Source organism: Salmo trutta, chromosome 17 (assembly GCF_901001165.1).
Source record: "Salmo trutta chromosome 17, fSalTru1.1, whole genome shotgun sequence".
Lineage (NCBI taxonomy): Eukaryota > Metazoa > Chordata > Actinopteri > Salmoniformes > Salmonidae > Salmo > Salmo trutta.
In genome coordinates, this window is record NC_042973.1 from 18683305 (window position 1) to 18711025 (window position 27721).

Sequence of the window (27721 nt, forward strand, 5' to 3'; positions counted from 1 at the left end):
TCATCACTGTCAAACACTCCCTGAAACATTTCAACGAGCAAGCCTTTCTAATCGACCTGGCCCTGGTATCCTGGAAGGATATTGACCTCATCCCGTCAGTAGAGGATGCCTGGATATTTAAAAAAAATGCCTTCCTTTCCATCTTAAATAAGCATGCCCCTTTCAAGAAATTTAGAACCAGGAACAGATATAGCCCTTGGTTCTCCTCAGACCTGACTGCCCTTAACCAACACAAAAATATCCTGTGGCGTTCTGCATTAGCATCGAACTGCCCCCGCGATATGCAACTTTTTAGGGAAGTTAGAAACCAATACACACAGGCAGTTAGAAACGCCAAGGCTAGCTTTTTCAAACAGAAATTTGCTTCGTGCAACTCCAACTCTAAAAAGTTCTGGGACATTGTAAAGTCCATGGAGAATAAGAACACCTCCTCCCAACTGCCCACTGCACTGAGGATAGGAAACTCTGTCACCACCGATAAGCCCACTATAATTCAGAATTTCAATAAGCATTTTTCTACGGCTGGCCATTTTTTCCACCTAACTACCCCTACTGCATTTAACAGCACTGCACCCCCCACAGCTACTCGCCCAAGCCTCCCCCATTTCTCCTTCTCCCAAATCCATTCAGCTGATGTGCTGAAAGAGCTGCAAAATCTGGACCCCTACAAATCAGCTGGGCTTGACAATCTGGACCCTTTCTTTCTAAAATTATCTGCCGAAATTATTGCAACCCCTATTACTAGCCTGTTCAACCTCTCTTTCGTGTCGTCTGAGATTCCCATAGATTGGAAAGCAGCTGCTGTCATCCCTCTCTTCAAAGGAGGTGACACTCTTGACCCAAATTGCTACAGACCTATATCCATCCTACCCTGCCTTTCTAAGGTCTTCGAAAGCCAAGTCAACAAACAGATTACCGACCATTTCGAATCCCACCGCACCCTCTCCGCTATGCAATCTGGTTTCAGAGCTGGTCATGGGTGCACCTCAGCCACGCTCAAGGTCCTAAACGACATCGTAACCGCCATCGATAAGAAACAATACTGTGCTGCCGTATTCATTGACCTGGCCAAAGCTTTTGACTCTGTTAATCACCACATCCTCATCGGCAGACTCAGTAGCCTTGGTTTCTCAAACGATTGCGTCGCCTGGTTCACCAACTACTTCTCTGACAGAGTTCAGTGTGTCAAATCGGAGGGCCTACTGTCTGGACCTCTGGCAGTCTCTATGGGGGTACCACAGGGTTCAATTCTTGGGCCAACTCTTTTCTCTGTATACATAAATGATGTCGCTCTTGCTGCTGGTGAATCTCTGATCCACCTCTACGCAGACGACACCATTCTGTATACTTCTGGCCCTTCTTTGGACACTGTGTTAACAACCCTCCAGACGAGCTTCAATGCCATTCAACTCTCCTTCCGTGGTCTCCAACTGCTCCTAAACACAAGTAAAACTAAATGCATGCTCTTCAACCGATCGCTGCCTGCACCTGCCCGCCTGTCCAGCATCACTTCTCTGGACGGTTCTAACTTAGAATTTGTGGACAACTACAAATATCTAGGTGTCTGGTTAGACTGTAAACTCTCCTTCCAGACTCACATCAATCATCTCCAATCCAAAGTGAAATCTAGAATTGGCTTCCTATTTCGCAACAAAGCATCCTTCACTCATGCTGCCAAACATACCCTCGTAAAACTGACCATCCTACCAATCCTCGACTTCGGCGATGTCATTTACAAAATAGCCTCCAATACCCTACTCAACAAGCTGGATGCAGTCTATCACAGTGCCATCCGTTTTGTCACCAAAGCCCCATATACTACCCACCACTGCGACCTGTACGCTCTCGTTGGCTGGCCTTCGCTTCATAATCGTCGCCAAACACATTGGCTCCAGGTCATCTACAAGACCCTGCTAGGTAAAGTCCCCCCTTATCTCCGCTCACTGGTCACCATAGCAGCACCCACCTGTAGCACGCGCTCCAGCAGGTATATCTCTCTGGTCACCCCTAAAGCCAACTCCTCCTTTGGTCGTCTCTCAGTTCTCAGCTGCCAATGACTGGAACGAACTACAAAAATCTCTGAAACTGGAAACACTTATCTCCCTCACTAGCTTTAAGCACCAGCTGTCAGAGCAGCTCACAGATCTCTGCACCTGTACATAGCCCATCTTTAATTTAGCCCAAACTACTACCTCTTCCCCTACTGTATTTATTTATTTTATTTATTTTGCTCCTTTGCACCATATTATTTATATTTTAACTTTGAACTTTCTTCAAACTACAAATCTACCATTCCACTGTTTTTCTTGACATACTTTATTTACTTTGCCACCATGGCCTTTTTTTGCCTTTACCTCCCTTATCTCACATCCTTTGCTCACATTGTATATAGTCTTATTTTTTTCTACTGCATCATTGATTGTATGTTGTTTTACTCCATGTGTAACTCTGTGTTTTTGTATGTTGTCGAACTGCTTTGCTTTATCTTGGCCAGGTCACAATTGTAAATGAGAACTTGTTCTCAACTTGCCTACCTGGTTAAATAAAGGTGAAATAAATAAATAAATAAATAAAATACAATTCCACACATGACAGTTTCTTGTCATTGTTGGTAGCTATCTGGCCATCCAGAATCACAACAGCTGACGGACTTCTGCCCCTCACGGACATCTGAGTGCGCTAAGTAAAACGTCCAAAATGACTAATTCGAGGTAAAAAGGAGTTGGAGCACTATTTTTTTTTAGGTTGATTTATTTTAGCTCACTTTAATCCATTTGTTTGCTGAAGTGCAAAGTCCCAGCTGAACTCCCATCTATAGCCATGTTATATTGTTAAAATTCCATATGTTTTATTATTGTGTTTATTAACTAGTTGAATCAGGTGTTCTAGCTCTGGAAGAACTGGGGGTCCCTGAGGAGAGAATTAAGAACTACTGACTTAGTCAACTTTTACAAGACACTGTCACTGGCCATAGTCATACAGTATAACGTGTAACAACATAACACAACAGATTAGATCAACTGAAATGACACTCTCACTTAGGGATGCACAAAATGAGCTGTGAGCAAACCACGTCACAAAATATTCTAATGATCCGCCACCCCTGCATTTAAATGATCACTGAACTGCAAATAACTATTAAAGAGCTCAAAGGGTTCTTTGGGTCAGTATGGCTCCACATAGAACCACCCCCCTTCCTAAAGAACCCTTGAGGAACCCTCATTTTTTAGTGTGCAGTTAACCTTGAGGTATATCTGGCTGGCTACAATGCAAATGCTAACGAATATATTAAGGCTGGATCGTGAACAGTCTCCTTCAAATGTCGACAGGCACACTGTATGCATAAGACAGCAATGGTTCTACGGTTATTTTGACATGGATACCAGTTCCGAAGTATTATGTGATCATTCTCTGTCAGAGAGAAATAAGAGGTGGTGTTAAGAGACAAGAGACAGGATATAGAGAAACAGCTTCTGTGCCTCTGTTTGTTCTTTGTTCTCCCCATGGGGGATATAGATGTGGTGGTGAAATGACACATCAGAGGGGGAAGCTGAGTCCCCATGCATAATCAAATAGGACTGAATACTTTAGCCTAGCCTCTCCACTGGCTCCGGCTCCATCCAGGTCAGAGCTGTAGCCAGAAGGATCCCATTCTGCAGATGAGGACAAATAATCTATTAAGGGTATTATATTTCACTGACAGTACTCCGCCTGCAGACCTGCAGCTTCATTTCTTACTTCGAGGGACACAGAGGTGATGTGATTCACAGGTTTATAAAATTCAACACACCCACAGGGATGTCGGCACAGTAAAAAACAATAAAAAGACTGATATGGTTCTGAACGAAACACATGAAGTCAATGTCACTTTTTAAAAGGATGACATATGGCTCGATAGAGGTCCTTTGCTACTGTCGTTTAGGGCCATCTAAAACGGAATGACCAGAATAAAAGTGAAGAGAATTGTAGATTAAACAGCCGAAATGTTAAGACAAACAGTGGGGACATTAGATTTAACCTGGTCTGTGGTCTGTGGTTTGTACTCTGCTGTTTTATCTTCCATAGGGCCAGTTTGTTTCTAGCCTACTGGGACAAATAACATTCATCATCTTCTGTGGAATTACTGATCACTAATTTCAAACATTCACAGGCTAGGAAAGTCATGCCAGGTAGCCATGCTAGACTAGGGAAGTGGTGGCAGGTAGCCATGCTAGGCCAAGGAAGTCGTGCCAGGTAGCCATGTTACTGTAGGCTAGGGAAGTCATGCCAGGTAGCCATTCTAGGCTAGGTAAATCATGCTAGGTAGCCATGATAGGCTAGGGAAGTGGTGCAAGGTAGCCATGCTAGGCTAGGGAAGTAGGCCTAACGCCAGGTAGAGAGTTAATTAGCTCTACCGTAGCCTGGCTGACACACAGTCGGCCACTATTATGCCTCCAGCCCACTATGATGTTACCATTATGAGGGCCCTAAAGATGTGCAACACTTCTGAATGCAACAGTACAGAACACAGCCAACAATGAACACAATCCTGATGGATCAAACGCCTACAGCACACAGGGAAACAAGGATCGGGCAATCTCAGTTCTTGTGCGATTGTTATCTAATTTGAACTACAGTACTGTATAGAATGTCTCTGTTATGTCTCATAATGTACTGTATGGAATGTCTCTGTTGTCTCCCAACTGTGCTTTCAAGGGCTTTGAGGAAAAACTCTGTAATATTTGCAAAGACTCCTTTTCTTTATTAACTATTTCCCCTCTCCAGAACAGCCCGGGGATTCAGTCATTCACAATTTATAATGGGAGCTTGGCTGTACATCCAGCTTAATACAGTTACAGATTTTAAGTCTGCTAATTGTGTACTGTTGAAGCTTTAATGAAAATAGTGTGTGTGTGTGTGGGGGGGGGGGGGGTCAGTCTCTTTCACTGTGGGTTTTGTTTCAAAATGGAATAAAAAACATCTGTAATCTCACAAGTTATTTTTCTTGTATTTAATATGAATACCCTCTTTGTTATGGTTTTATATTTTTTATTAATTACATTTTTATTATTAATAAAATCAGTGTGTGACTATTATGTCTTGTGTAACATTTCAAGTGTCATAAATGTGCTTGAAAGGCACTACAAAGAGGGTACTCAGTACTCTGTTATATTACATTTTTGTGAGTAGCACTTGACACTGGTCCACCAAGGAACCATTTCTCAGAGAAAAGCAATACAGATACTTTAACAGTATGGAAGGAGTGCCACTGCTTACACAGCCGAGATAAAGCCATCATACAATACGTTGACTGCGTACAGATCAGATGTGATCCAAAATAAATCCAATATCTTATTTGCAATGCATACTATCCATAAAAAAGGATTTCCTAAAATAAGACAGGAGGGCCATCATCCAGATTCGGACTGCATTCCTGTTTAAAGTCACATAAGGAAACCCAGCAGGATCCCAAACCGGGAAGAGCACAATAGTGTATTATTGAGCGGGCAGTGTCTACATGACCCCAAGAGACACCCACCACTTTCCCCTTAAGCTTATTCTCTCACACTTTGGTTCTTTCCTTAGTTTCCCCTCGTTACTAGGACACAAAAAGCCAATGCTCTGCACAGTCAGCGTAACACTCTTTATCTTCCCCCCCATTATGGAGTACAGATTCCCCAAGGCGCCGCTTTAACAAATCCCCATTCATTAAATATGCAACCGGCGAATAGCATGGGATTATATTCAGCATGAACGTTTGATATGGAAAATGGCAGAATAAAGGCGAGGAATACAATAGAGGACTGGACGGAGAGATGGAGAAGCGAAACGAGGGGATGAGATAAGGGTAGCGGTTTTGTAGTGAAGCTGTCTTAATGGCATTGATGAGTAGTTAGATTCTTGCTGAGGTCAGCTAAGGGCCTTGGGGGCCAGAGTGGGGCCATTGATCCTGGGGTCCTTCAACACCAAGGGCCAAAGAGGCTTTCTAAACATTATTACGGAGGGAGATGTAACAATGTCCCAAGGAGTAATAAAATACATAGACCTGAAACAGCTGGAGGAGCTAGAGGCTCTCTGAGACAGAAACAGGACACAGAAGATCAATCTGGGTACAGCTTAGCCTCTCACAGAGCATGTTTGTGTCGCACTGATTTGCTTTATCTTGGCCAGGTCGTAGTTGTAAATGAGAACTTGTTCTCAACTGGCCTACCTGTGTCACGACACCTACGGAAGGTGGCGCCCTTCCTCGCCCGGGCGGCGCTCGGCGGTCGTCGTCGCCGGCCTACTAGCTGCCATCGATTTATGTTTCACGTTCTGTTAGTTAGGCCTAGGTTAGTTGCACACCTGTTTTGTGTTAGTTGTTAGTGGGGAGGGGTATTTAGGCTAGTTAGTTAGGTTCGTTGTTTGTGCGGGATTGTTCGTGTTGTCAGGGTGTGTTTGTCATGAGGTTCTGTATTTATGGAGTTACGCTATTCGTTTGGGCTGCGTCCCTGGTTACGTTCTTTTAAGGGTGGTGCGTTTCTTTTTGTACACCTTGCACTCCATACCTTTGCATATTTTCCGTGTGGATATTTTATTAAATTCATTCACGGAATCATTCTGTCTCCTGCGCCTGACTCTCTTGAATCCACACGCCACCCATTGTGACAACCTGGTTAAATAAAGGTGAAATAAATACATTTTAAAAACAGGGCAAACAGGGGCCATACAGTATGCCAAGCTGTTTCTCCACCCCCAAAATGTACCACTCCAATCCAGGGCTTCATTGGTTATTAATGTGCGGTGGGCCTGATCCATCTAAGAGCCTGGGAAAAGCTTTAGTCACAGACATCTTGTTTCTTGTCTCAGATTGGTGTTGGTAATTTAAGGGTCCGACAGACAGGCTGCATACTGTAAGCCTCCATCTCCTGCTGAGCTATCACTCTCTGCACATGGGTGCCAAGTTGGGAGACTCTGTGTAACCTCGCTGCAGGGTTACCTTGGGGAGAATGAAGCAGGTCGTAAACCAGGAGGCAGATAAAGGGTGGAAGACTTTGACAGGCCTTTGTGGTGTACTTCAATATAAAAAAATATAGTTCCAACATTTCCAGATACTGTGCCATAATGTCACTGATTACACTTCCTTTAGATTATACATTATGCAAATGAGGCCTAGTAGTAATTAAAGATAAATTCCAATGAAATGTATCCATGTTTACAGTAGGCCTACATAGTGCCAAAACCCCCTTCTCTGGAGAATCAACCTGTCCTGATTTCAGTGTGTGTGCTGCGTGCGTGTGTGCGCGTGTGTAGGTGTACATGTGTGGGCCTAGGGCTCACGGACTACACATATGTGATTCTGCATGTTTATCCCATCGGGAGCTTGGCCTATGTGGGTCCATCTGGAGGAAATGTGAGGCAGGGAGATGGAGAAGAGGTGAGGAAGTAGAACATAAGTTGACATAAAGCTGGTCTCGTCCCAATGTGATACATGGTTAGTTAAAGGGGAGGGGGCTGAAACCAGCACACTACAACACTACACTATACTGATATCTATCTATCTATCTATCTATCTATATATATATATATATATATACAGTACCAGTCAAAAGTTTTTCTTTATTTTTTATCTTTTCTACATTGTAGAATAATAGTGAACACATCAAAACTATGAAATAACACATACGGAATCATGTAGTAACCAAAAAAGTGTTTTATATTTTAAATTCTTCAAAGTAGACACTCTTTGCCTTGATGACAGCTAAGAGAGAGAGAGAGGACAGATTTGGTCTGTATTGTTGGGTTCTGGGGACTGTGTTACTGCAGTAGATGACCATTGATTAAAGAGGATTATTAAGACAGGCATTAAGAGAGGACAAACACTGCCCCCCTCTCTACACCCTGGGCACTCACTTCTGTCATCATGAAGCGCTTTGAGAGGCTAGTTAAGCATCATATCACCTCTACCTTACCTGACACCCTAGACCCACTTCAATTTCCTTACCGCCCCAATAGATCCACAGACGATGCAATCACCATTGCACTGCCCTATCCCATCTGGACTAGAGGAATACCTATCTAAGAATGCTGCTCATTGACTATAGCTCAGCCTTCAACACCATAGTACCCTCCATCACTGCAGCTAGCGACTGGAACGAGCTGCAACAAACACTCAAACTAGACAGTTTTATCTCCATCTCTTCATTCAAAAACTCAATCATGGACACTCTTACTGACAGTTGTGGCTGCTTCTCGTGATGTATTGTTGTCTCTACCTTCTTGCCCTTTGTGCTGTTGTCTGTGCCCAATAATGTTTGTACCATGTTTTGAGCTGCTACCACATTGTGTTACTACCATGTTGTTGTCATGTTGTGTTTCTACCATGCTGTGTTGTCATGTGTTGCTGCCTCGCTATGTTGTTGTCTCTCTTTCTGTAGTGTTGTGTTGTCTCTCTTGTTGTGATGTGTGTTTTGTTCTATATTTATGTTATTTTTATTTTTTAATCCCCTGTCCCCGCAGGAGGTCTTTTGCCTTTTGGTAGGCCGTCATTGTACATTAGAATTTGTTCTTAACTGACTTGCCTAGTTAAATAAAGGTGGAAATAAATAAATAAATAAATAAAGGGGCAGGTCTGAACCCCGCCCTGTGCAACTGGGTCTTGGACTTCCTGACGGGCGCAATAATGTTTGTACCATGCCCAGGGTGTAGAGAGGGGGGGCAGTGTTTGTCCTCTCTTAGTGTTTGTCCTCTCTGAACCCCGCCTTGTGCAACTGGGTCTTGGACTTCCTGACTCACCTCCTCCCAGCCTACAGGGAGGAGGTGAGGCCCCTGGCGGAGCGGTTCCAGGAAAATAACCTCTCCCTCAACGTCAACAAAAAGAATGAGCTGATCGTAGACTTCAGGAAACAGCAGAGGGAGCACGCCCCTATCCACATCGACAGGACCGCAGTGGAGAAGGTAGAAGGTCAAAAGCTTCAAGTTCCTCAGCATACACATCACTGACAATCTGAAATGGTACACCCTCCCAGTGAACCTTCAACCTCAGGAGGCTGAAGAAATTTGGCTTGGCCCCTAAAACCCTTACAGATGCACCATTGAGCGCATCCTGTCGGGCTGTATCACCGCCTGGTACTGCAACTGCACCGCCCACAACCGCAGGGCTCTCCAGAGGGTGGTGCGGTCTGCCCAACACATCACCGGGGGCACACTGCCTGCCCTCCAGGACACCTACAGCACCCAATGTCACAGGAAGGCCAAAAAGATCATCAAGGACATCAACCGCCCGAGCCACGGCCTGTTCACCCCGCTATCATCTAGAAGGCAAGGTCAGTACAGGTACATCAAAGCTGGGACCGAGAGACTGAAAAACAGCTTCTATCTCAAGGCCATCAGACTGTTAAATATCCATCACTAGCCGGCTACCACCCGGTTACTCAACCCTGCATCTTAGAGGCTGTAGCCCTATATACATAGACTGTCACGCCCTGATCTGTTTCACCTGTTTTTCCCAGTGTATTTATCCCTGTGTTTCCTGTCTCTCTGTGCCAGTTCGTCTTGTATGTTAGTCAAGTCAACCAGTGTGTTTTTCCCGTGCTCCTTTTGCTATTCTCTTTTGATAGTCTTCCCAGTTTTGACCCCTGCCTGACTCTGGACTACTTTCCCACCTGCCTGATCATCCTGCCTGCCCTGACCTTGATTCTGCCTGCCCTTTGGTACCTTTTGGACTCTGAACTGGTTTTGACCCTTTTGCCTGTCCACGACCATTCTCTTGCCTTCCCCTATTGGATTAATAAATATTGTAAGACTCCAACCATCTGCCTCCCGTGTCTACATCTGGGTCTCGCCTTGTGTCATGATATAGACATGGAATCACTGACCACTTAATAATGGAACACTAGTCACTTTAATAATGTTTACATGCTGCTTTACTCATCTCATATGTATATACCTTATTCTACTGTATTTTAGTCCATGCTACTCTGACATTGCTTGTCCTAATATTTATATGTTTCTTAATTCCATTCTTTTACTTTCGATTTGTGTGTATTGTTGTGAATTGTTAGATACTACTGCACTGTTGGAGCTAGGAACACAAGTATTTTGCTACACTCGCAATAACATCTGCTAAATATGTGCATGTGACCAATAAAATGCGATTTGATTTGATCTACCCTCATATTTACCTGCTGGATGTGGTTAGAACACCAATGACTACATACAGTAGTGATAAAAGATGTTTGAGGCATTCCAAGGTATGCAGCTACCAGATGTCAGCATCACATCATTCGTTCATAGTCATATATTCTACATGGGACATCAGTGTTCCTTTACCAGACGTTAACTTTCCACTGAAATAGGCACTAAATATTTCACGAGAGCTTTCTAAGCAGTGAGTCAGCCCTACTGTGTGGATTTCAAACGAGGCCAAGAGACCAAACTCCTCAACCAAGGATGTTATCTTCAAAAATATATGGTTGAGGCTTAAAACCCATTCCCATCAGGGTGAATTAATGTGAACAAGTTAGAGAGGGCGAGCAGCTCAAGTCTGTACACATGCTGTATCATTATGAACTTGGACGAAGGGCTTCGCTCTGCGAGAGACAGCGGGAGAGAGAGTCAATTACAGCTCTTCTAGCTTCCGTCAACATTGATTTGCCGGGGCCTAAGATCTCAGCCTCTCACAGCCTGTCTAACTAACCAAGACCCTCTAATTACTACACTAAGGCTGCTTCCAGTCAACCAATTCACAGTCCCTCTTTGTTTACAGAAGCACTCTCTGAGGTCCAAAAGAGAGGAAGACGGTGGAGAGGAATATATAATAAGTGTATAAAACATTATGAACACCTGCTCTTTCCATTACACAGACTGACCAGGTGAATCCAGGTGAAAGCTATGATCCCTTATTGATGTCACTTGTTAAATCATCTTCAATCACTGTAGATGAAGGGGAGGAGACAGGTTAAAGAAGGATGTTTAAGATTTGAGACAACTGAAACATGGATTGTGTATATGTGTAACCGATGTGAAATGGCTAGTTAGTTAGCGGTGGTGCGCGCTAATAGCATTTCAATCAGCGAGTGACTGCTCTGAGACTTGAAGTAGGGTTTCCCCTTGCGTTGCAAGGGCTGCAGCTTTTGTGGCGCAATGGGTAACGATGCTTCGTGGGTGACTGTTGTTGATGTGTGCAAGGGTCCCTGGTTCGAGCCCAGGTTGGGGCAAAGAGAGGGACAGAACCTACACTGTTACATATGTGCCATTCAAAAGGTGAATGGGCAAGGCGAAAGATGTAAGTGTCTTTGAACGGGGTATGGTAGTGGGTGCCAGGCGCTCCGGTTTGAGTCAAGAACTGCAATACTGCTGTGTTTTTCACACTCAACAGTTTTCCATGTGTATCAAGAATGGTCCACCATCCAAAGGACATCCAGCCAACTTGACACAACTGTGGGACCCATGGGAGTCAACATGTGGAATGCCTGTGGAATGCTTTCAACACCTTGTAGAGCCCATGCCATGACGAATTGAGGCTGTTCTGAGGGCAAAAGGGGGGGTACAACTCAATATTAGGAAGATGTTCCTAATGTTTGGTATAATCAGTGTATAGAGAGAGAGAAAGAGAAAGAGAGAGCGAGAGCGAGCGAGAGCGCGAGCGAGAGAGAGAGAGAAACGGGAAGAGAGAGAGAGAGAGAGCGAGAGAGAGCGAGAGAGACGGGAAGAGAGTGAGACAAAGAGCATCTGCTGCATCATGAATTAAATTGATCATGGGGCCTCAGCTCCCCTCCTATGGTTTAGAGGAGTAATGGATTATATGATTACACAGTAGGATTAGATATAGGCTAATGGTGACAATAAAATAGAAAAGGAAAGATACCTGAAGGGTTGATGCCAAAGCCCCAGCTGGGCACAACGACACCAAAGGTGGTCTTCTCTCTCTTCTCTGTCTTCTCTGTGGTCACAGGGGTTTTGTCCTCCTTAGACATGGGATTCATCCCTCCCAACGGCTTCCATCCTTTTCCCACCACGAATGGTTTTGAAACAGCTAACCTGGACTCTTCCTCATGGTCGCTGCCCTTCAGAAAGGACAACGTCGTGGTCAGCTGAGTCAAAGCTGCAGTTGTTTGTGGTCCATCTCTGGTCAGAGATGTGGTACTAGCTGTCTCCTCTCTCTCTACTGGAACCCGTGCAATGGAGATGGGTGGCTCCTTGGTAGAGGTAGAATCACTGGAGCCTTTTCTCTGGTTGTTTGCTGTGGAAGTTTTGATGGTTGTCAGGGGCTCCATAGAAGCTGCAGGTCTGGAGGTGAACCCAGGTGTGGTGGCCTCATTTGGGCTTCGTTGTCTCTCAGTCACCCTGGCTGTATTCAGGCTCTGCTTTCTGATCACAGGGGGGAAGCCATCTTTCTTACTGGAGGTGGTTGGAAGGAGTTTCTCAGTAGGGTGTCGGACATAGACAATCTCTCCCCTGGCCTCCTCAGCGGTTCCCCCCGGGCCCCGGCTGGAGCCAGCAGCAGAGGCAGCAGTAGATGAGGTGGTGGGCTGGTCCACTAGCTGCCACTGAGACATAGTGGTGGGTTCTGCCAGAGTCTGGTTCTGGCTCTGGGTCTGGGTGGGTTTCAATGCAGACAGAAGAGGCTTTATGCTGCCGCTGGCACCGCTGCCTGGGTTCGTGTCACCGTTCAATCCAATGCCACCTGGAAAGTCGTTCCCTCCTCTCCCGCTTCCCTCTGCCTCTGTCTCTTTGTCCTCTCTCTCCAGGATGGATTGGGGAATGCTGCGGTCCTCATCCTGATCTCTCCCCTCACCAGAGTAGCTCTCTGGGTTGGTAGGCAGGGCCATGACCTCTAGGGGCCCCGCTTTGGCCTCCATGGGTTCCCAGGTGGAATCCTTCCCCATGTAGGCCACGTGTCCCAGTCCCGGGGCCTCCAGCTTGGAGCCCTTCATGGCCTTCAGGGCCCATCTCAGCTGGCTGCCTGGGTATGTTGCCGGGGTCCCTGGGGATGAAGCCAACCCACCCCGAATGCCCTGGAGGGGGCCTCCTGATCCATTCACAGCCTCCACGGCCTTGCTACTCACATCGGGTCCCACTGATGTGAATCCTGCAGAGTGACAACACACATTCATTAACATAGCATGGGAGGGAAATAGTTTGAATGATTGTAATTAAATGCGTGTTTAATTAGCAATCATAACACACTGCCTCCAGTGCAGCAGTCATTATATTTAATTCAAATCCATAGTTTCATTATCTATTTGCCTTTTTATTTTATTTATCCATTCAGATACAGTATCTATACCCAGATGTAAAACATAGTTAATTGGGTTTAATATGCAAACAGGAATGGAGTGTAAGTAAGACTTTAAATGGTGATTGGTTGTTGTGTTGCGCCGCAGCAAGGCTGGTTATTTATTTGTATACTGGAGGCGAACCCTCATTCACAGCAACAATTTTATTTATGTATTTTTTGCTAAATCTGCTAAAATATTTATTAATTTGTATTACTGCCGTCATTCCAATAATGGTGCAGCCTCTTTATATTCCAGTACAAAGCACAGTAGCAGACCCACACTGCATATCAGGCCCAACATACACACAAAAAGAGGATCTGGTAAGGCAATTTCACACTTTTCTCATTCCATAGAAACTATCATTTTTACACTGTTGCTACTCGCTGTTTATTATCTATGCATAGTCACTTTACAAATTACCTCGACTGACTTGTACCCCCGCACATTGATTCGGTACCGGTACACCCTGTATATAGCCTTGTTATTGTTATGTAATTTTCTTGTGTTACTTTTTAATAATTTTTTCACTTTAGTTTATTTAGTAAATATTTTCTTAACTCTATTTCTTGAACTGCATTGTTGGTTAGGGGCTTGTAAGTAATAATTTCACGGTAAGGTCTACACATTTACATTTTAGTCATTTAGCAGACGCTCTTATCCAGAGCGACTTACAGTAGTGAATACATACATTTCATACATTTCATTTTCATTTCATGCATTTAAAAAAAAAAAAATTGTACTGGCCCCCCGTGGGAATCGAACCCACAACCCTGGCGTTGCACACACCATGCTGGCGTTGCACTCACCATGCTCTACCAACTGAGACACAACACCTGTTGTATTCAGCGCATGTGACAAATGAAATTTGATTAGATTTGATTTGACTTTCCCAGACCAGACACCAAACTACAATCAACACATTCCTGGGCTAAAACTGACCAAGTGTAAGATAGTAAAGCTTTTTTTTAAACACCATCCTTCGTTGACTTACTGTACTGAACTACTGCATATCTACACCCTTGATTATTCAGATTAAGCGCACCGCTATGCTCCTTCTAGCACACGCTGTTTGTACCTTAATTGAGGAGGACGGGCTTGTGGTAATTGCTGGAACTGAATGAATGGAATAGTATCACACATGTGGTTTCCATCCCAGCCATTATTATGAGCTGTCTTCCTCTCACCAGCCTCCTGTGCTTCTAGGTAATATACTAAACCATAGTGTATCTACACAATTAATAATTCAGACTAGATGTGGGGTGGTTTTTAGTGGGGAATCTTCTCATAGTATTACCATATTAGGCATATTGGGCTAGAGTTCTACTGTAGCTCTACACAGCAAAGCATAGCTAACTCTCTGGTGTGCAAAGAACCACAGCAGGGCCTCTGGCTGTACTACATAATACAACTAATTACTGTGGGGAGAAACATAGACAAATACTGTATGTCCACATTTGAAATATTAAATCAATACTAAATGATTCAGGGATTTGCATGTTGCCTCCACCCCCTATGTGCTGCAGTATGTGAGCACAGGTTCATTTACATAGGAGCTGTAGATGGTGTAATTGTCCAATTAATAATGTGAATAGCTAATTAACCACTTTGCCTTCACATAGTGATGAGATATTGAGTGGTTCAACTAATTAATCAAGTCTAATTATCTATTCTAATGGCTGATATAAGAAATACAAATATTTCATGCGCGGCCTAGTATTTCGATGGGCGTTGATATCTTTTGTTGTGAGTTTTAGCTTAAAGTCAACACATACAAATCCTGCAAAACAAATGTCGTCATACCGTGATAAACTGCCCACAAATGACTAAATCAAGGCAAGTCAATGATGTGCTCCATTGTGTGTTTTCAGTGACAGCGGTGCTGTAAATCAGCTGGATATGTCTCTTTCTGGGGAAACAAGCGGAGTCGAACCCTCCAGTCACACAGCATAATGAGAGAGGAGTTGAAGCCTCCCCAGGACACAGTGTACTAGTGCAGCCTCAGCATTTCTGTTATAAGATACGGCATCTAACAAACACACACACACACACACACACACACACACAAACACACACACACGCACACACACGCACACACACGCACACACACACACACACGCAAGCTAGCACACACACACAGACACACACACACACACACACACGCAAGCTAGCACACACACATCCTCAGTACTATACTGTTGTAAGATATGGCATCTAATAAAGACGACTGGGAAAAGTTATTGTGTGTCATGTGAATCATGTTTATTCCCACGATGCTTTGCTAAGACTGTGTGGGGAAATGGGGAAACATGCATTTCTTTGATTGGGGTGTCAAAATTCACATGCAATATTTTTCCTGACAATCATAAAAATAAAAATGGCAGCATCGATAATGTAGATTACCTAGAGCAAGCAACAGCCTGCGGCACTCGATAACATAGTTTATATCTGGCGAGTGATGCCACTTTAAGAGGAAACATTAATTCAACAACTTCCTGTAAAAAAAATTTAATAAAAAACATCTCAAAAGCCCCTTCCAAATGCATCCTCCTCTCTCCTCTCTTCTTTTTCATCCTTCGCGTTTTCCATCCGCTCATCATCGCCATGGTGATAATGACCGCCTACGCTCACCCAGGGCCGTCGTAATTGGGGGAGACGTGAATGCTGGCGAGCAAGGCAAGGAACACCGAGCCAGCCCTGCATTAATTGGAAAGAGGCTGAGAATAATGTACGCAGACTAAAGCTAGATTTTCACCCAGTGTAAAACATTAATGCCTTGGGTTTGGAGTTTTGGTTTCAGGGAGGATAGCAACAGTTTTTATATCTAATGAAGCCCAGGCCATAGAAGGAGCCCTACATTCACTGAACTTATTTAAACACCTCTGTGCGAGACTTTAGATTTCTCTCTCTATTCTCTCCTTAGCTCTGGTGGCTGTGTATAGCTGTGTAAGTGGTGGCCGTGAGATGTGTATAGCTGTGTAAGTGGTGGCCGTGAGATGTGTATAGCTGTGTAAGTGGTGGCCGTAATATGTGTATAGCTGTGTAAGTGGTGGCCGTAATATGTGTATAGCTGTGTAAGTGGTGGCCGTATGATGTGTATAGCTGTGTAAGTGGTGGCCGTAAGATGTGTATAGCTGTGTAAGTGGTGGCCGTAATATGTGTATAGCTGTGTAAGTGGTGGCCGTATGATGTGTATAGCTGTGTAAGTGGTGGCCGTATGATGTGTATAGCTTTGTAAATGGTGGCCGTAAGATGTGTATAGCTGTGTAAGCGGTGGCCGTAAGATGTGTATAGCTGTGTAAGCGGTGGCCGTAAGATGTGTATAGCTGTGTAAGCGGTGGCCGTAAGATGTGTATAGCTGTGTAAGCGGTGGCCGTAAGATGTGTATAGCTGTGTAAGTGGTGGCCGTATGATGTGTATAGCTGTGTAAGCGGTGGCCGTAAGATGTGTATAGCTGTGTAAGAGGTGGCCGTAAGATGTGTATAGCTGTGTAAGTGGTGGCCGTAAGATGTGTATAGCTGTGTAAGTGGTGGCCGTAAGATGTGTATAGCTGTGTAAGTGGTGGCCGTAAGATGTGTATAGCTGTGTAAGCGGTGGCCGTAAGATGTGTATAGCTGTGTAAGTGGTGGCCGTATGATGTGTATAGCTGTGTAAGCGGTGGCCGTAAGATGTGTATAGCTGTGTAAGTGGTGGCCGTATGATGTGTATAGCTGTGTAAGCGGTGGCCGTAAGATGTGTATAGCTGTGTAGGCGGTGGCCGTAAGATGTGTATAGCTGTGTAAGTGGTGGCCGTATGATGTGTATAGCTGTGTAAGCGGTGGCCGTAAGATGTGTATAGCTGTGTAAGTGGTGGCCGTAAGATGTGTATAGCTGTATAAGTGGTGGCCGTAAGATGTGTATAGCTGTGTAAGTGGTGGCCGTAAGATGAAACGTTGCCTGGTTGCCTGTTTGTCCCTCCTTCAAACAGGAGAGGAATCACAGGAATTGATTGTGGTTTGAAGTCGCAGGGCTTTCATGCAGGGAATAGCCCAATAAGATGACCTTTCCGACCCACACGCCTAGCTCAGCTCTGTGGAGAATTAACTGGGGTTTGGATGCTAGCTCAAAATCCCAGGTCCTTGAGCCACAGACACAGAAGTAGACATGAACACGCACACACACACGCACTGATGTAGACATAACACACAGAGACACACACACACACACACGCGTTCTCTCTCTCACACACACACACACACACACACACACACACACACACACACACACACGTGCTCACACACACATGCACTGATGTAGACATAACACACAGAGACACACACACACACGTGTGCTCACACACACACAGATCAACTGAGTTCTATGTATTCACACCGGTGAGACAAACACATCACTGCAGCACTGACTCTGGCTCTCTGAGTTTTTGCTTTGGCCGGCCTCATTCTCTACTTTCCTTTTCCTCTTTGCACTGCTGGAAGCTGGCTTAGTGATGGCTCTGGACCTAAAATGAAAGATTGCGCCGACAGAGAAGGTCGACATCTCACAAGCTCCAACCCGACTTTGTTATTTAGTGATTTTTTTTAATCTTAACTTTTTTTGTACAGAAAGTTCATACTATTATCTCCTATGACCGCCAATAACTGTTGAACATCAGATCAACAGTTACTAACCTAGCTTTTGACTTCAACTCTTACTTCAACTCCAACTCAGCTGTTCCCTTGTTCACACCGGACCCTATTCCTTTGTTTCATGAGTCTTGCATGAAAGCCCCTGTTGTTCTGGATGACTGTGTGAGATCGCTCTCCGTGGCCTTTGTGAGTAAGACTTTTAAACACTAGCAAGACCACTGGGCTTCACAGGCATTTTCAATCTCTTCATTCCCAGTGTGTAATCCCAATATGTTTCAAGCTGACAACCACTGTCGCTGTTATCCAGAAATCCAAGATAACCTGCCTAAATTGCTTTGTTTTATTTATTTAACTCGTATTTTTACAGGTAAGTTGACTGAGAACACATTGTTATTTAGAGCAACAACCTGGGGAATAGTTACATGGGAGAGGAAGGGGGATGAAGGAGCCAATTGGAAGCTAGGGATGATTAGGTGGCCATGAGGGCCAGATTGAGAATTTAGCCAGGACACCAGGGTTAACACCCCTAATCTTACGGTAAGTGCCATGGGATCTTTAGTGACCACAGAGAGTCAGGACACCTGTTTAACGTCCCATCCAAAAGACAGCACCCTACACAGGGCAATGTCCCCAATCACTGCAATATTTTTTTATAGACCAGAGGAAAGAGTGCCTCCTACTGGCCCTCCAACACTACTTCCAGGAACATCTGGTTTCTCATCCAGGGACCAACTAGGACCAACCGTACTTAGCTTCAGAGGCAGCCCAGCAGTGGGATGCAGGGTGGTGTGCTGCTGGTGTAACTACTATTGTCACATAGCACTCACATCTGTAATTATGAAGCTCTTTGGAAGGCTGGTCATGACACACATCAACCCACTCCAATTTGCGTACTGCCCCGACAGATCCACAGATGACGCAATCTCAATTGCACTTCTCACTGTTCTCTCCCACCTGGACAAAAGGGGAAATAACTATGTGAGAATGCTGTTCATAGACTAAAACACCAAAGTCTCCTCCAAGCGCATCACCAAACTCAGGACCTTGGGACTGAACACCTCCAACTGAATCCTGGGCTTCCTGATTGGCCAGCCCCAGGTGGTGAGGGTAGGCAACAACACCTCCGCCATGCTGATCCTCAAAACTGGAGCCCCTCAGTGTGTGCTTAGTCTCCTCCTGTAATCCCTGTTCACCCACAACTGCATGGCCACGCACGACTCCAACACCATTATAAAGTTTGCTGACGACACGACGGTGGCCTGATCACCGACTGCGATGAGACAACTTACTACAGGGAGGAGGTCAGAGACCTGGCAGTGTGATGCCAGGACATCAACCTCTCCCTCAGCGTCAGCAAGACCAAGGAGCTGATTGTGGCCTACTGGGGAGAGCACGCCCCCATCTAGATCGACGGGGCTGTAACGGAACGGGTCGAGAGCTTCAAGTTCTTTGGTGTCCACATCACTAAGATCCACACACTGATGCCTGGTCACTTTACCCTGCCTTCATGTACATATCTACCTCAAATACCTTATTATTATCTATCCTGATGCCTAGTCACTTTACCCTGCCTTTATGTACATATCTACCTCAAATACCTTATTATTATCTATCCTGATGTCTAGTCACTTTACCCTGCCTTCATGTACATATCTACCTCAAATACCTTATTATTATCTATCCTGATGTCTAGTCACTTTACTCTGCCTTCATGTACAGCTCTACCTCAAATACCTTGTTATTATCTATCCTGATGCCTAGTCACTTTACCCTGCCTTCATGTACATATCTACCTCAAATACCTTATTATTATCTATCCTGATGCCTGGTCACTTTACCCTGCCTTTATGTACATATCTACCTCAAATACCTTATTATTATCTATCCTGATGCCTAGTCACTTTACCCTGCCTTTATGTACATATCTACCTCAAATACCTTATTATTATCTATCCTGATGCCTAGTCACTTTACCCCTACCTTTATGTACATACAGTGAGCATCATAATTCATTGGACAGTGACCATTCTTTTGTTATTTTGGTTTTGTACTCTAGCACTTTGAGTTTGAAAGGATACAATGACAATGAGGGTGAAGTGCAGACTGTCAGCTTTAATTTGAAGGTATTTTCATACATATCGGATGAACAGTTTAGAAATGACATTTTCATTTTCGGGCATTTCATTTCAGTTTTAGGTAGATATGTACTTTACCCCTGCCTTTATGTACATATCTACCTCAAATACCTGGTATACCTGCACATCGATTCGTTACTGATACTCTCTGTATATAGCCATGTTATTTTTTTACTCGTTAGTGTTATTCCTTATCCACTGTGTATTATTTCCTTGTGTCACTACTTACATTTTTTATTTCTATTCTTTATCTTTAACTCTTCATTGGTAAAGGACCTGTAAGTAAGCACTTCACTGTTAGTCTGTTGTTTACGAAGCATAGGTCCCGTGTGGCTCAGTTGGTAGAGTATGGTGTTTGCAACACCAGGGTTGTGGGTTTGATTCCCACGGGGGGCCAGTATGGGGAAAAAAAGGTATGAAATGTATGCATTCACTACTGTAAGTCGCTCTGGATAAGAGTGTCTGCTAAATGACTAAAATGTGTAATGTGTCAGATTTGGTACTGGTATTTAGCTTCATTCTTGTGTATTTTATTCTTATTTTTTATTCTTATTTTTTAACTCTGCATCGTTGGGAAGGGCTCATAAGTAAGCATTTCATGGTAAAGTCTACACCCATTGTATATGTGACAAAAATACGTATGTATTTTATTTTATTTGAATAGACACCTAAAGTGCATATATACTTAATGTAATTTCTCCTTAGGAAAACCAAAGAAGGAAAGTGACGAGTGGTGTTCTGATACTCTGGAAATTCAACCATTTGCAACACAAAGATACAGTAGTGTCTAGGAAAAACAACTAGAGGAAGGCTGTTCAAGCATTTCACTACATCCGCAATAACATCTGCTAAATATGTGTATGTGACCAATACAATTTGATTTAATTTGATAATGCCAAATGTAATGTTTCTTTTTTTATATAAAAACTTTTTTTGGTCTATTCTACTTCCATTACTCGCGTAAATATTGTCCTGAGACAGTGTTTAATAGTCTGAAACAAACCTTCACTTTATTTACAGCTGAAGCAATAAAGGACCTGAGCTGGCATCCACAGAAACCATATTTTCAATTTACTACCTTCGTAAACAGCGCATTTTCAATTTAACACAAGCCATTGATTTGGAAGAAACACTGAGGTGGAGCAAATAGGAACGGAAAAAGAAAACAACTTTTAGAGAGAAAAGGTAATGAACTAAACTGAAAGGAGACACGATGTACTCAGCCAACCCACATAGCCTCTCTGATGGATGGATTGTGACTCAGCGAATGGTTCTTACCATTAGACGATGATCCTTGAGGGTTGGTTAGGGACATACTTGGACCCTTCCTCCCAGGCTGGGTGAGTGTGTACTGGATCACAGGGCCCAATGGGACTAAAGTGACCACCTCTCTATCCTGATCAGGCAGACCCTCCTCTGTGCTGGTGAGCCCATTGGTGGATGTCTTGAGCAAGGAGCCTCGAATCCGATGCTCTATGATAGCATTTTCCGTGCTTCCTTTACTGCCCAGCTTTTGCTTCCCTTCAGTGAGTGTGACCACAGCCGACCCCGGGGTTGTCTGATCCTGTACTCCTCTCCCCTCGGGCAGTGAGGCAGGTGTGGCTGGGAGAGGTGCCTCTGTGTCGGCCTCCACAGAGCCTGTCCAATACCTGAAGGGCTTCATCAGGTTGTTGACAAAGCTGTGGAGAACGTAATTGGCTGTCTGAGCCTGGAGCACTGGAGCGGCCTGGGAGGACAGAGGGGAGTCGGACGACCCCAAACGCCACTCCTCATCCCCCTCGCCCTCCACCTCTTCCTGGGCAGAACCTCCGTGGGTCTCTAGACTCTCCAGGACAGACAGACCCAGGGTGCTGGTATTGGGGCTGGAGGATGGGTTTTGAGGGTCTCCAGTCTTAGATCGCCCCTTGGTCTCCTGGTTCTCCTCTCCCCAGCCCTGGGTACTCTCCCCTGGCCGGAGGTGGATTACCACATGCTCCTCAGAGATCTCGGAGGACTCGTTGCCTCCAGTGATGGAGCTGATGCCCTCCTTGTCCAGGTCCGCCATGCCAGTCCAGGTGGAGGGCTGGAGGTAGTGGGCAGAGTGCTGGGGCTCAGTGTCTGAGGAATTGGCCTCTGGGTCTCTGTATTGGAGGAACCCCACTGGCTGGGCTGCCTGGACTCCTGCTTCACGTTCTGGAATTATATGAGAAATATATTAGCATTCCTATTTGCTTTCCTGGCAATTAGGCATGGCTTTTAAAAATTAATCTTTGCAATAAGCTGCCATGTTTGCAGTAAGCTGTGAATCATCCATATTCTTAGATGTTGATGACCTCTGTTTTTGGTTTCGCTTTAATTAAGAAAGCATACATATTATATTAAGAGACGTTTCTACACTCTCCTTAGGTGACTTTACTTAAGGGCAAAGTCTGAGATAAGACTTCATTACGTCTGTATCAATTTAGTACCTGTCAATCATTCTCCATGACACTCTGAGGAGCTAATGCAGTCTAATGCAGATCACACTCTGCACAAACACAATCAAATCCTCAGCACACTGGAGCCTACCATTGCTCCAAAGTGAACTTGAAACTAAGTTAGACAAATCTCCAGTGGTCCAGCAGCATTATAAACACTTTCGAATGACACTGCAAGGACATTGAGGCTGCAGCCAGTGTACATAACTCCGTTGGCTCTCTCTAAGTCTGCATCGAGAGCTTGGAAATGCTGCTACTGGGCTCTAGCTGGTTGCTACAGTAGAAGACTTCAGATCCCAGAAGGGACCAAAATGTCACCGAATCCCCTCTGTGATAATTCATTAATTCATACATGAGACAAACAACCCGCACTAATTAACAGAAATTAAACAGAAAGGTTGCCATGGCGATGGCGACCCCGGCCGTTACCTCGGTAGCAGTAGGCATCGAAGCGCGTGGTGGTGTCTGGGAAACCGGTGCGGTTGGGGTTGTGGTAGACAGTGCGCACACCCGGATCATCCCCGCCACAGTTGCGTCGGGGAAGGTTTATGGGGTAGCGCACACTGCCGTCGGCCAGCCAGCCTGGGTCACACTGGTCCAGGCCAGTCTGCCAGGCTTGGTAGAGCTGCCCTGCCGTGGCCAGCTGGGCTCCCAGAGAGTGGCAATGGGTAGAGGCTGTGGCCAGGCTCAGCTTCTCTGGTACAGACGAGTGGAACACCTCACCTGGGAGAGGGGGATGGAGATGGAGAGATTGGAGGTATAATGAGGTATAGTGTGAGGGGAAAGAGAGATAGGTATGGGAGGTGAAGTGGTACGGCGTAACGGGGGAGATAGGGGAATATGATGAGAATAAAGTACGAGGGTGGTTAGAGTGGTGTGAAATGTAATATAAGAAGAGTCAACAGACAAGATTGAACAGGAGGTCAGTGAAGCAATGACCCATGAGTCATGCAGAGTCATTTCACAGAAGAACACTCAGAACCATAGAACCTGACAATGAACATCCATCCTATCCAGCTAGATAGCCCAGTCATTTGCAAGGTGTCAAGAATTACACTTCTCATAAAATTACCTCATCTACTTCCTGTAGAACTATTAACTGACAGGTCTGGCTCTGCACAGTAACAAATGACCCAGATCTATTTTAAAGGCACCTGCTGTGAATATGACTCCATCCTCCTGTAGCAGTTTCCCTGATCCTGGCCACGGCAGTATTACTCACCACCCAGCTACAGCTTAAATCAGTGGTTCCCAACCAGGGGTAATAGGACGTGAATCTCTTTCTCTGCCTAACAGGAGAATTAAGTCAGGCTGATTCAGCATCGTAGCTCCTGGGGCGTCTGGGACTTTGCACGGCCATGGATGACTAACATCTGATTGTACCTTGCAGTTGCTTGGCAAAGCAGTAGACATCAAACAGCTCGTCAGGGGCCCGATTGCCGTAGTTGCGCACTCCAGGTGAGTCCTCCCTGTCACCATAGCAACCCGGCCTGGGTGACTGGATAGGGTACCTGTGGAGAGCGAGAGAGGGAGGGGAGATGGACGAGGGAGGGAGGGGAGAGGGACGAGGGAGGGAGGGGAGAGGGACGAGGGAGGGAGGGGAGAGGGACGAGGGAGGGAGGGGAGAGGGACGAGGGAGGGAGGGGAGAGGGACGAGGGGAGCCAAATCATTTATTTGATTTATATCCGGGCTCCAACTGTGCAATTACTCTAAAGCACTGGTCACCAACCTTTTTGAGTCGAGATCACATTCTCAGTCAAAATGAGATCACAGTCAAAATGCAAGCCGTGATCTACCTTAAAAAATGTTTTTTACATGACTTAAAACCTCTTACATCTACACGTTCCGCTAGCGGAACGTCTGCTCCAATATCCAATGATGGGCGGGGCGCGAAATTCAAACTCCTCTAAATCCGAAAACTTACACTTTTCAAACATATGACTATTTTACAGCTATTTAAAGACAAGACTCTCCTTTATCTAACCAAACTGTCCGATTTCAAAAAGGCTTTACAGCGAAAGCAAAACATTAGATTATGTCAGCAGAGTACCCAGCCAGAAATAATCACACAGCCATTTTTCAAGCTAGCATATCATGTCACATAAACCCAAACCATAGCTAAATGCAGCACTAACCTTTTATGATCTTCATCAGATGACACACCTAGGACATTATGTTATACAATACATGCATGTCTGTTCAATCAAGTTCATATTGATATCAAAAACCAGCTTTTTACATTAGCATGTGACGTTCAGAACTAGCATTCCCACCGAACACTTCCGGTGATTTTACTAAATTACTCACGATAAACGTTCACAAAAAGCATAACAATTATTTTAAGAATTATAGATACAGAACTCCTCTATGCACTCGATATGTCCGATTTTAAAATAGCTTTTCGGATGAAGCACATTTTGCAATAATCTAAGTACATAGCCCGGCATTACAGGGCTAGCTATTTAGACACCCTGCAAGTTTAGCCTTCACCAAAATCACATTTCCTATAAGAAAAATGTTCTTACCTTGCTTGTTCTTCGTCAGAATACACTGCCAGGACTTCTACTTCAATAACAAATGTAGGTTTGGTCCCAAATAATCCATCGTTATGTTCCATCAAGACGTTTTGTTCGTGCGTTCTAGACACTATCCCAACGCTAAATCTCGGCCACGAGCATGACGCAAAATATGACAAAAAATTTATAAATATTCCATTACCGTACTTCGAAGCATGTCAACCGCTGTTTAAAACCAATTTTTATGCAATTTATCTCGTAGAGAAGCGATAATATTCCGACCGGGAATCTGCCTGTCTGTAAACTGAGGGAAAAAACGAAAGCCGGGGGCGGGGCGGGTCACGCGCCTAAGGCTTAGTCCATCGAGTGACCACTCAGCTTTTGCTCTCGTGTGCTTCAGCCAGGGCTTTGAATTACGTCATTCCTGTTTTTCCCGGGCTCTGAGACTCCATTGTTGACGTGCGAAGTGTCACGTAAGAGCAGAGATCCTTTGTAAACGATAGAGATAATAAAGAAGGGCAAGAAATGTTCAGACAGGGTACTTCCTGAACAGAAGCATCTCAGGTTTTTGCCTGCCATAGGAGTTCTGTTATACTCACAGACACCATTCAAACAGTTTCAGAAACTTTGGAGTGTTTTCTCTCCAAAGCTAATAATTATATGCATATTCTAGTTTCTGGGCAGGACTAATAATCAGATTAAATCGGGTACGTTTTTTATCCAGCCGTGAAAATACTGCCCCCTAGCCATAAGAGGTTATAAACCTATACACAAAACAGTCCTGTAATAATGAGGTTAGTGCAGTAGGCTATAGGCCCAAACATTATCACCACATATTGGCTTTGCTTGAATTGTTGTTCTTGTAGTTCTTCCTGTTGTTCTTCTCAGACCATTTAAAAAATATGTATTTCAACATTTGAGGCCAAGGCAGCAGCTACTCTTCCTGGGGTCCGGCAGAAATAAGGCAGATATACAATTTTAAAAACTTTACAATACATTCACTACAGAACTCACAACACACTAAGTGTGTGCCTTCAGGCACATACTCCACTACACCATATCTACAACACAAAATCCATGTGTATGTGTGTGTATAGTGCGTATGTTATCATGTGTGTGTATGCATGTGTCTGTGCCAATGTTTGTGTTACTTCACAGTCCCTGCTGTTCCATAAGGTGTATTTGTACCTGCTTTTAAATCTGATTCTACTGCTTGCATCAGTTACCTGATGTGGAATAGAGATCCATGTAGTCATGGCTCCATGTAGTACTGTGCGCCTCCCATAGTCTGTTCTGGACTTGGGGACTGTGTAGAGACCTCTGGTGGCATGTCTTGTGGGATACGCATGGGTGTCCGAGCTGTGTGCTAGTATTTCAAACAGACAGCTCGGTATCTTCAGCTTGTCAACACCTCTTAAGAAAACAAGTAATGATGATGTCAATCTCTCTTCCACTTTGAGCCATGAGAGATTGACATGCATATCATTAATGTTAGCACTCCATGTACTTTTAAGGGCCAGCTGCGCTGCCCTGTTCTGAGCCAACTGCAATTTTCCCAAGTCCCTCTTTGTGGCACCTGACCACACTACTGAACAGTCGTCCAGGTGCGACAAAACCAGGGCCTGTAGGACCTGCCTTGTTGAAGGTGTTGTTAAGAATGCAGAGCTGCGCTTTATTATGGACAGACCTTTTCCTGATCTTAGCTACTGTTGTATCAATATGTTTTGACCATGACAGTTTACAATCCAGGGTAACTCCAAGCAGTTTAGTCACCTCAATTTGCTCAATTTCCACATTATTCATTATGAGATGTAGTTGAGGTTTAGGGTTTAGTGAATGATTTGTCCCAAATACAATGCTTTTAGTTTTGGAAATATTTAGGACTAACTTATTCCTAGCTACCCATTCCAAAACTAACTAGCTCTTTGTTAAGTGTTGCAGTCATTTCAGTTGCTGTAGTAGCTGATGTGTATAGTGTTGAGTCATCCGCATACATAGACACACTGGCCTTACTCAAAGCCAGTGGCATGTCGTTAGTAAAGATAGAAAAAAGCAAGGGGCCTAAACAGCTACCCTGGGGAATTCCTGCTTCTACCTGGATTATGTTTGAGAGGCTTCCATTTAAGAACACCCTCTGTGTTTTGTTAGACAAGTAACTTTTTATCCACATTATAGCAGGGGATGTAAAGCCATAGCACATCAGTTTTTCCAGCAGAAGACTATGATTGATAATGTCAAAAGCTGCACTGAAGTCTAACAAGACAGCCTTCACAATCATTGTATCATCAGCCAATCATAAGTCATTTGTGTAAGTGCTGTGCTTGTTGAGTGTCCTTCTCTATATGTGTGCTGAAAGTCTGTTGTCAGTTTGTTTACTGTGAAATTGCATTGTATCTGGTCAAACACAATTTTTTCCAGAAGTTTACTAAGGGTTGGTTACAGGCTATTTGGTCAATTTGAGCCAGTAAAGGGGGCTTTACTATTCTTGGGTAGCGGAATGACTTTAGCTTCCTTCCAGGCCTGAGGGCACACACTTTCTAGTAGACTTAAATTGAAGATGTAGCAAATAGGAGTGACAATATCGTCCGCTATTATCCTTAGTCATTTTCCATCCAGATTGTCTGACCCCGGTGGCTTGTCATTGTTGATAGACAACAATAATTTTTTCACCTCTTCCACACTGACTTTATGGAATTCAAAACTACAATTCTTGTCTTTCATAATTTGTTCAGATATACTTGGATGTGCAG

At 44.4% G+C, this 27721-nt stretch overlaps 1 protein-coding gene across 1 annotated transcript in view; it reads right to left on the reverse strand.

Annotated features, from left to right (window-relative positions):
- The window catches only part of ncanb (neurocan b), a 245912-nt gene that overhangs the window by 103243 nt on the left and 114948 nt on the right, over positions 1–27721 (reverse strand). Inside the window, exons 6-9 of the mRNA XM_029696021.1 lie at positions 23838–23965; positions 22884–23177; positions 21277–22170; positions 11828–13051 (exon numbers count right to left, since the gene is read on the reverse strand). Of these exons, the coding sequence (XP_029551881.1) occupies positions 11828–13051; positions 21277–22170; positions 22884–23177; positions 23838–23965 (2540 nt within the window). The remainder of the gene's footprint in view (positions 1–11827; positions 13052–21276; positions 22171–22883; positions 23178–23837; positions 23966–27721) is intronic.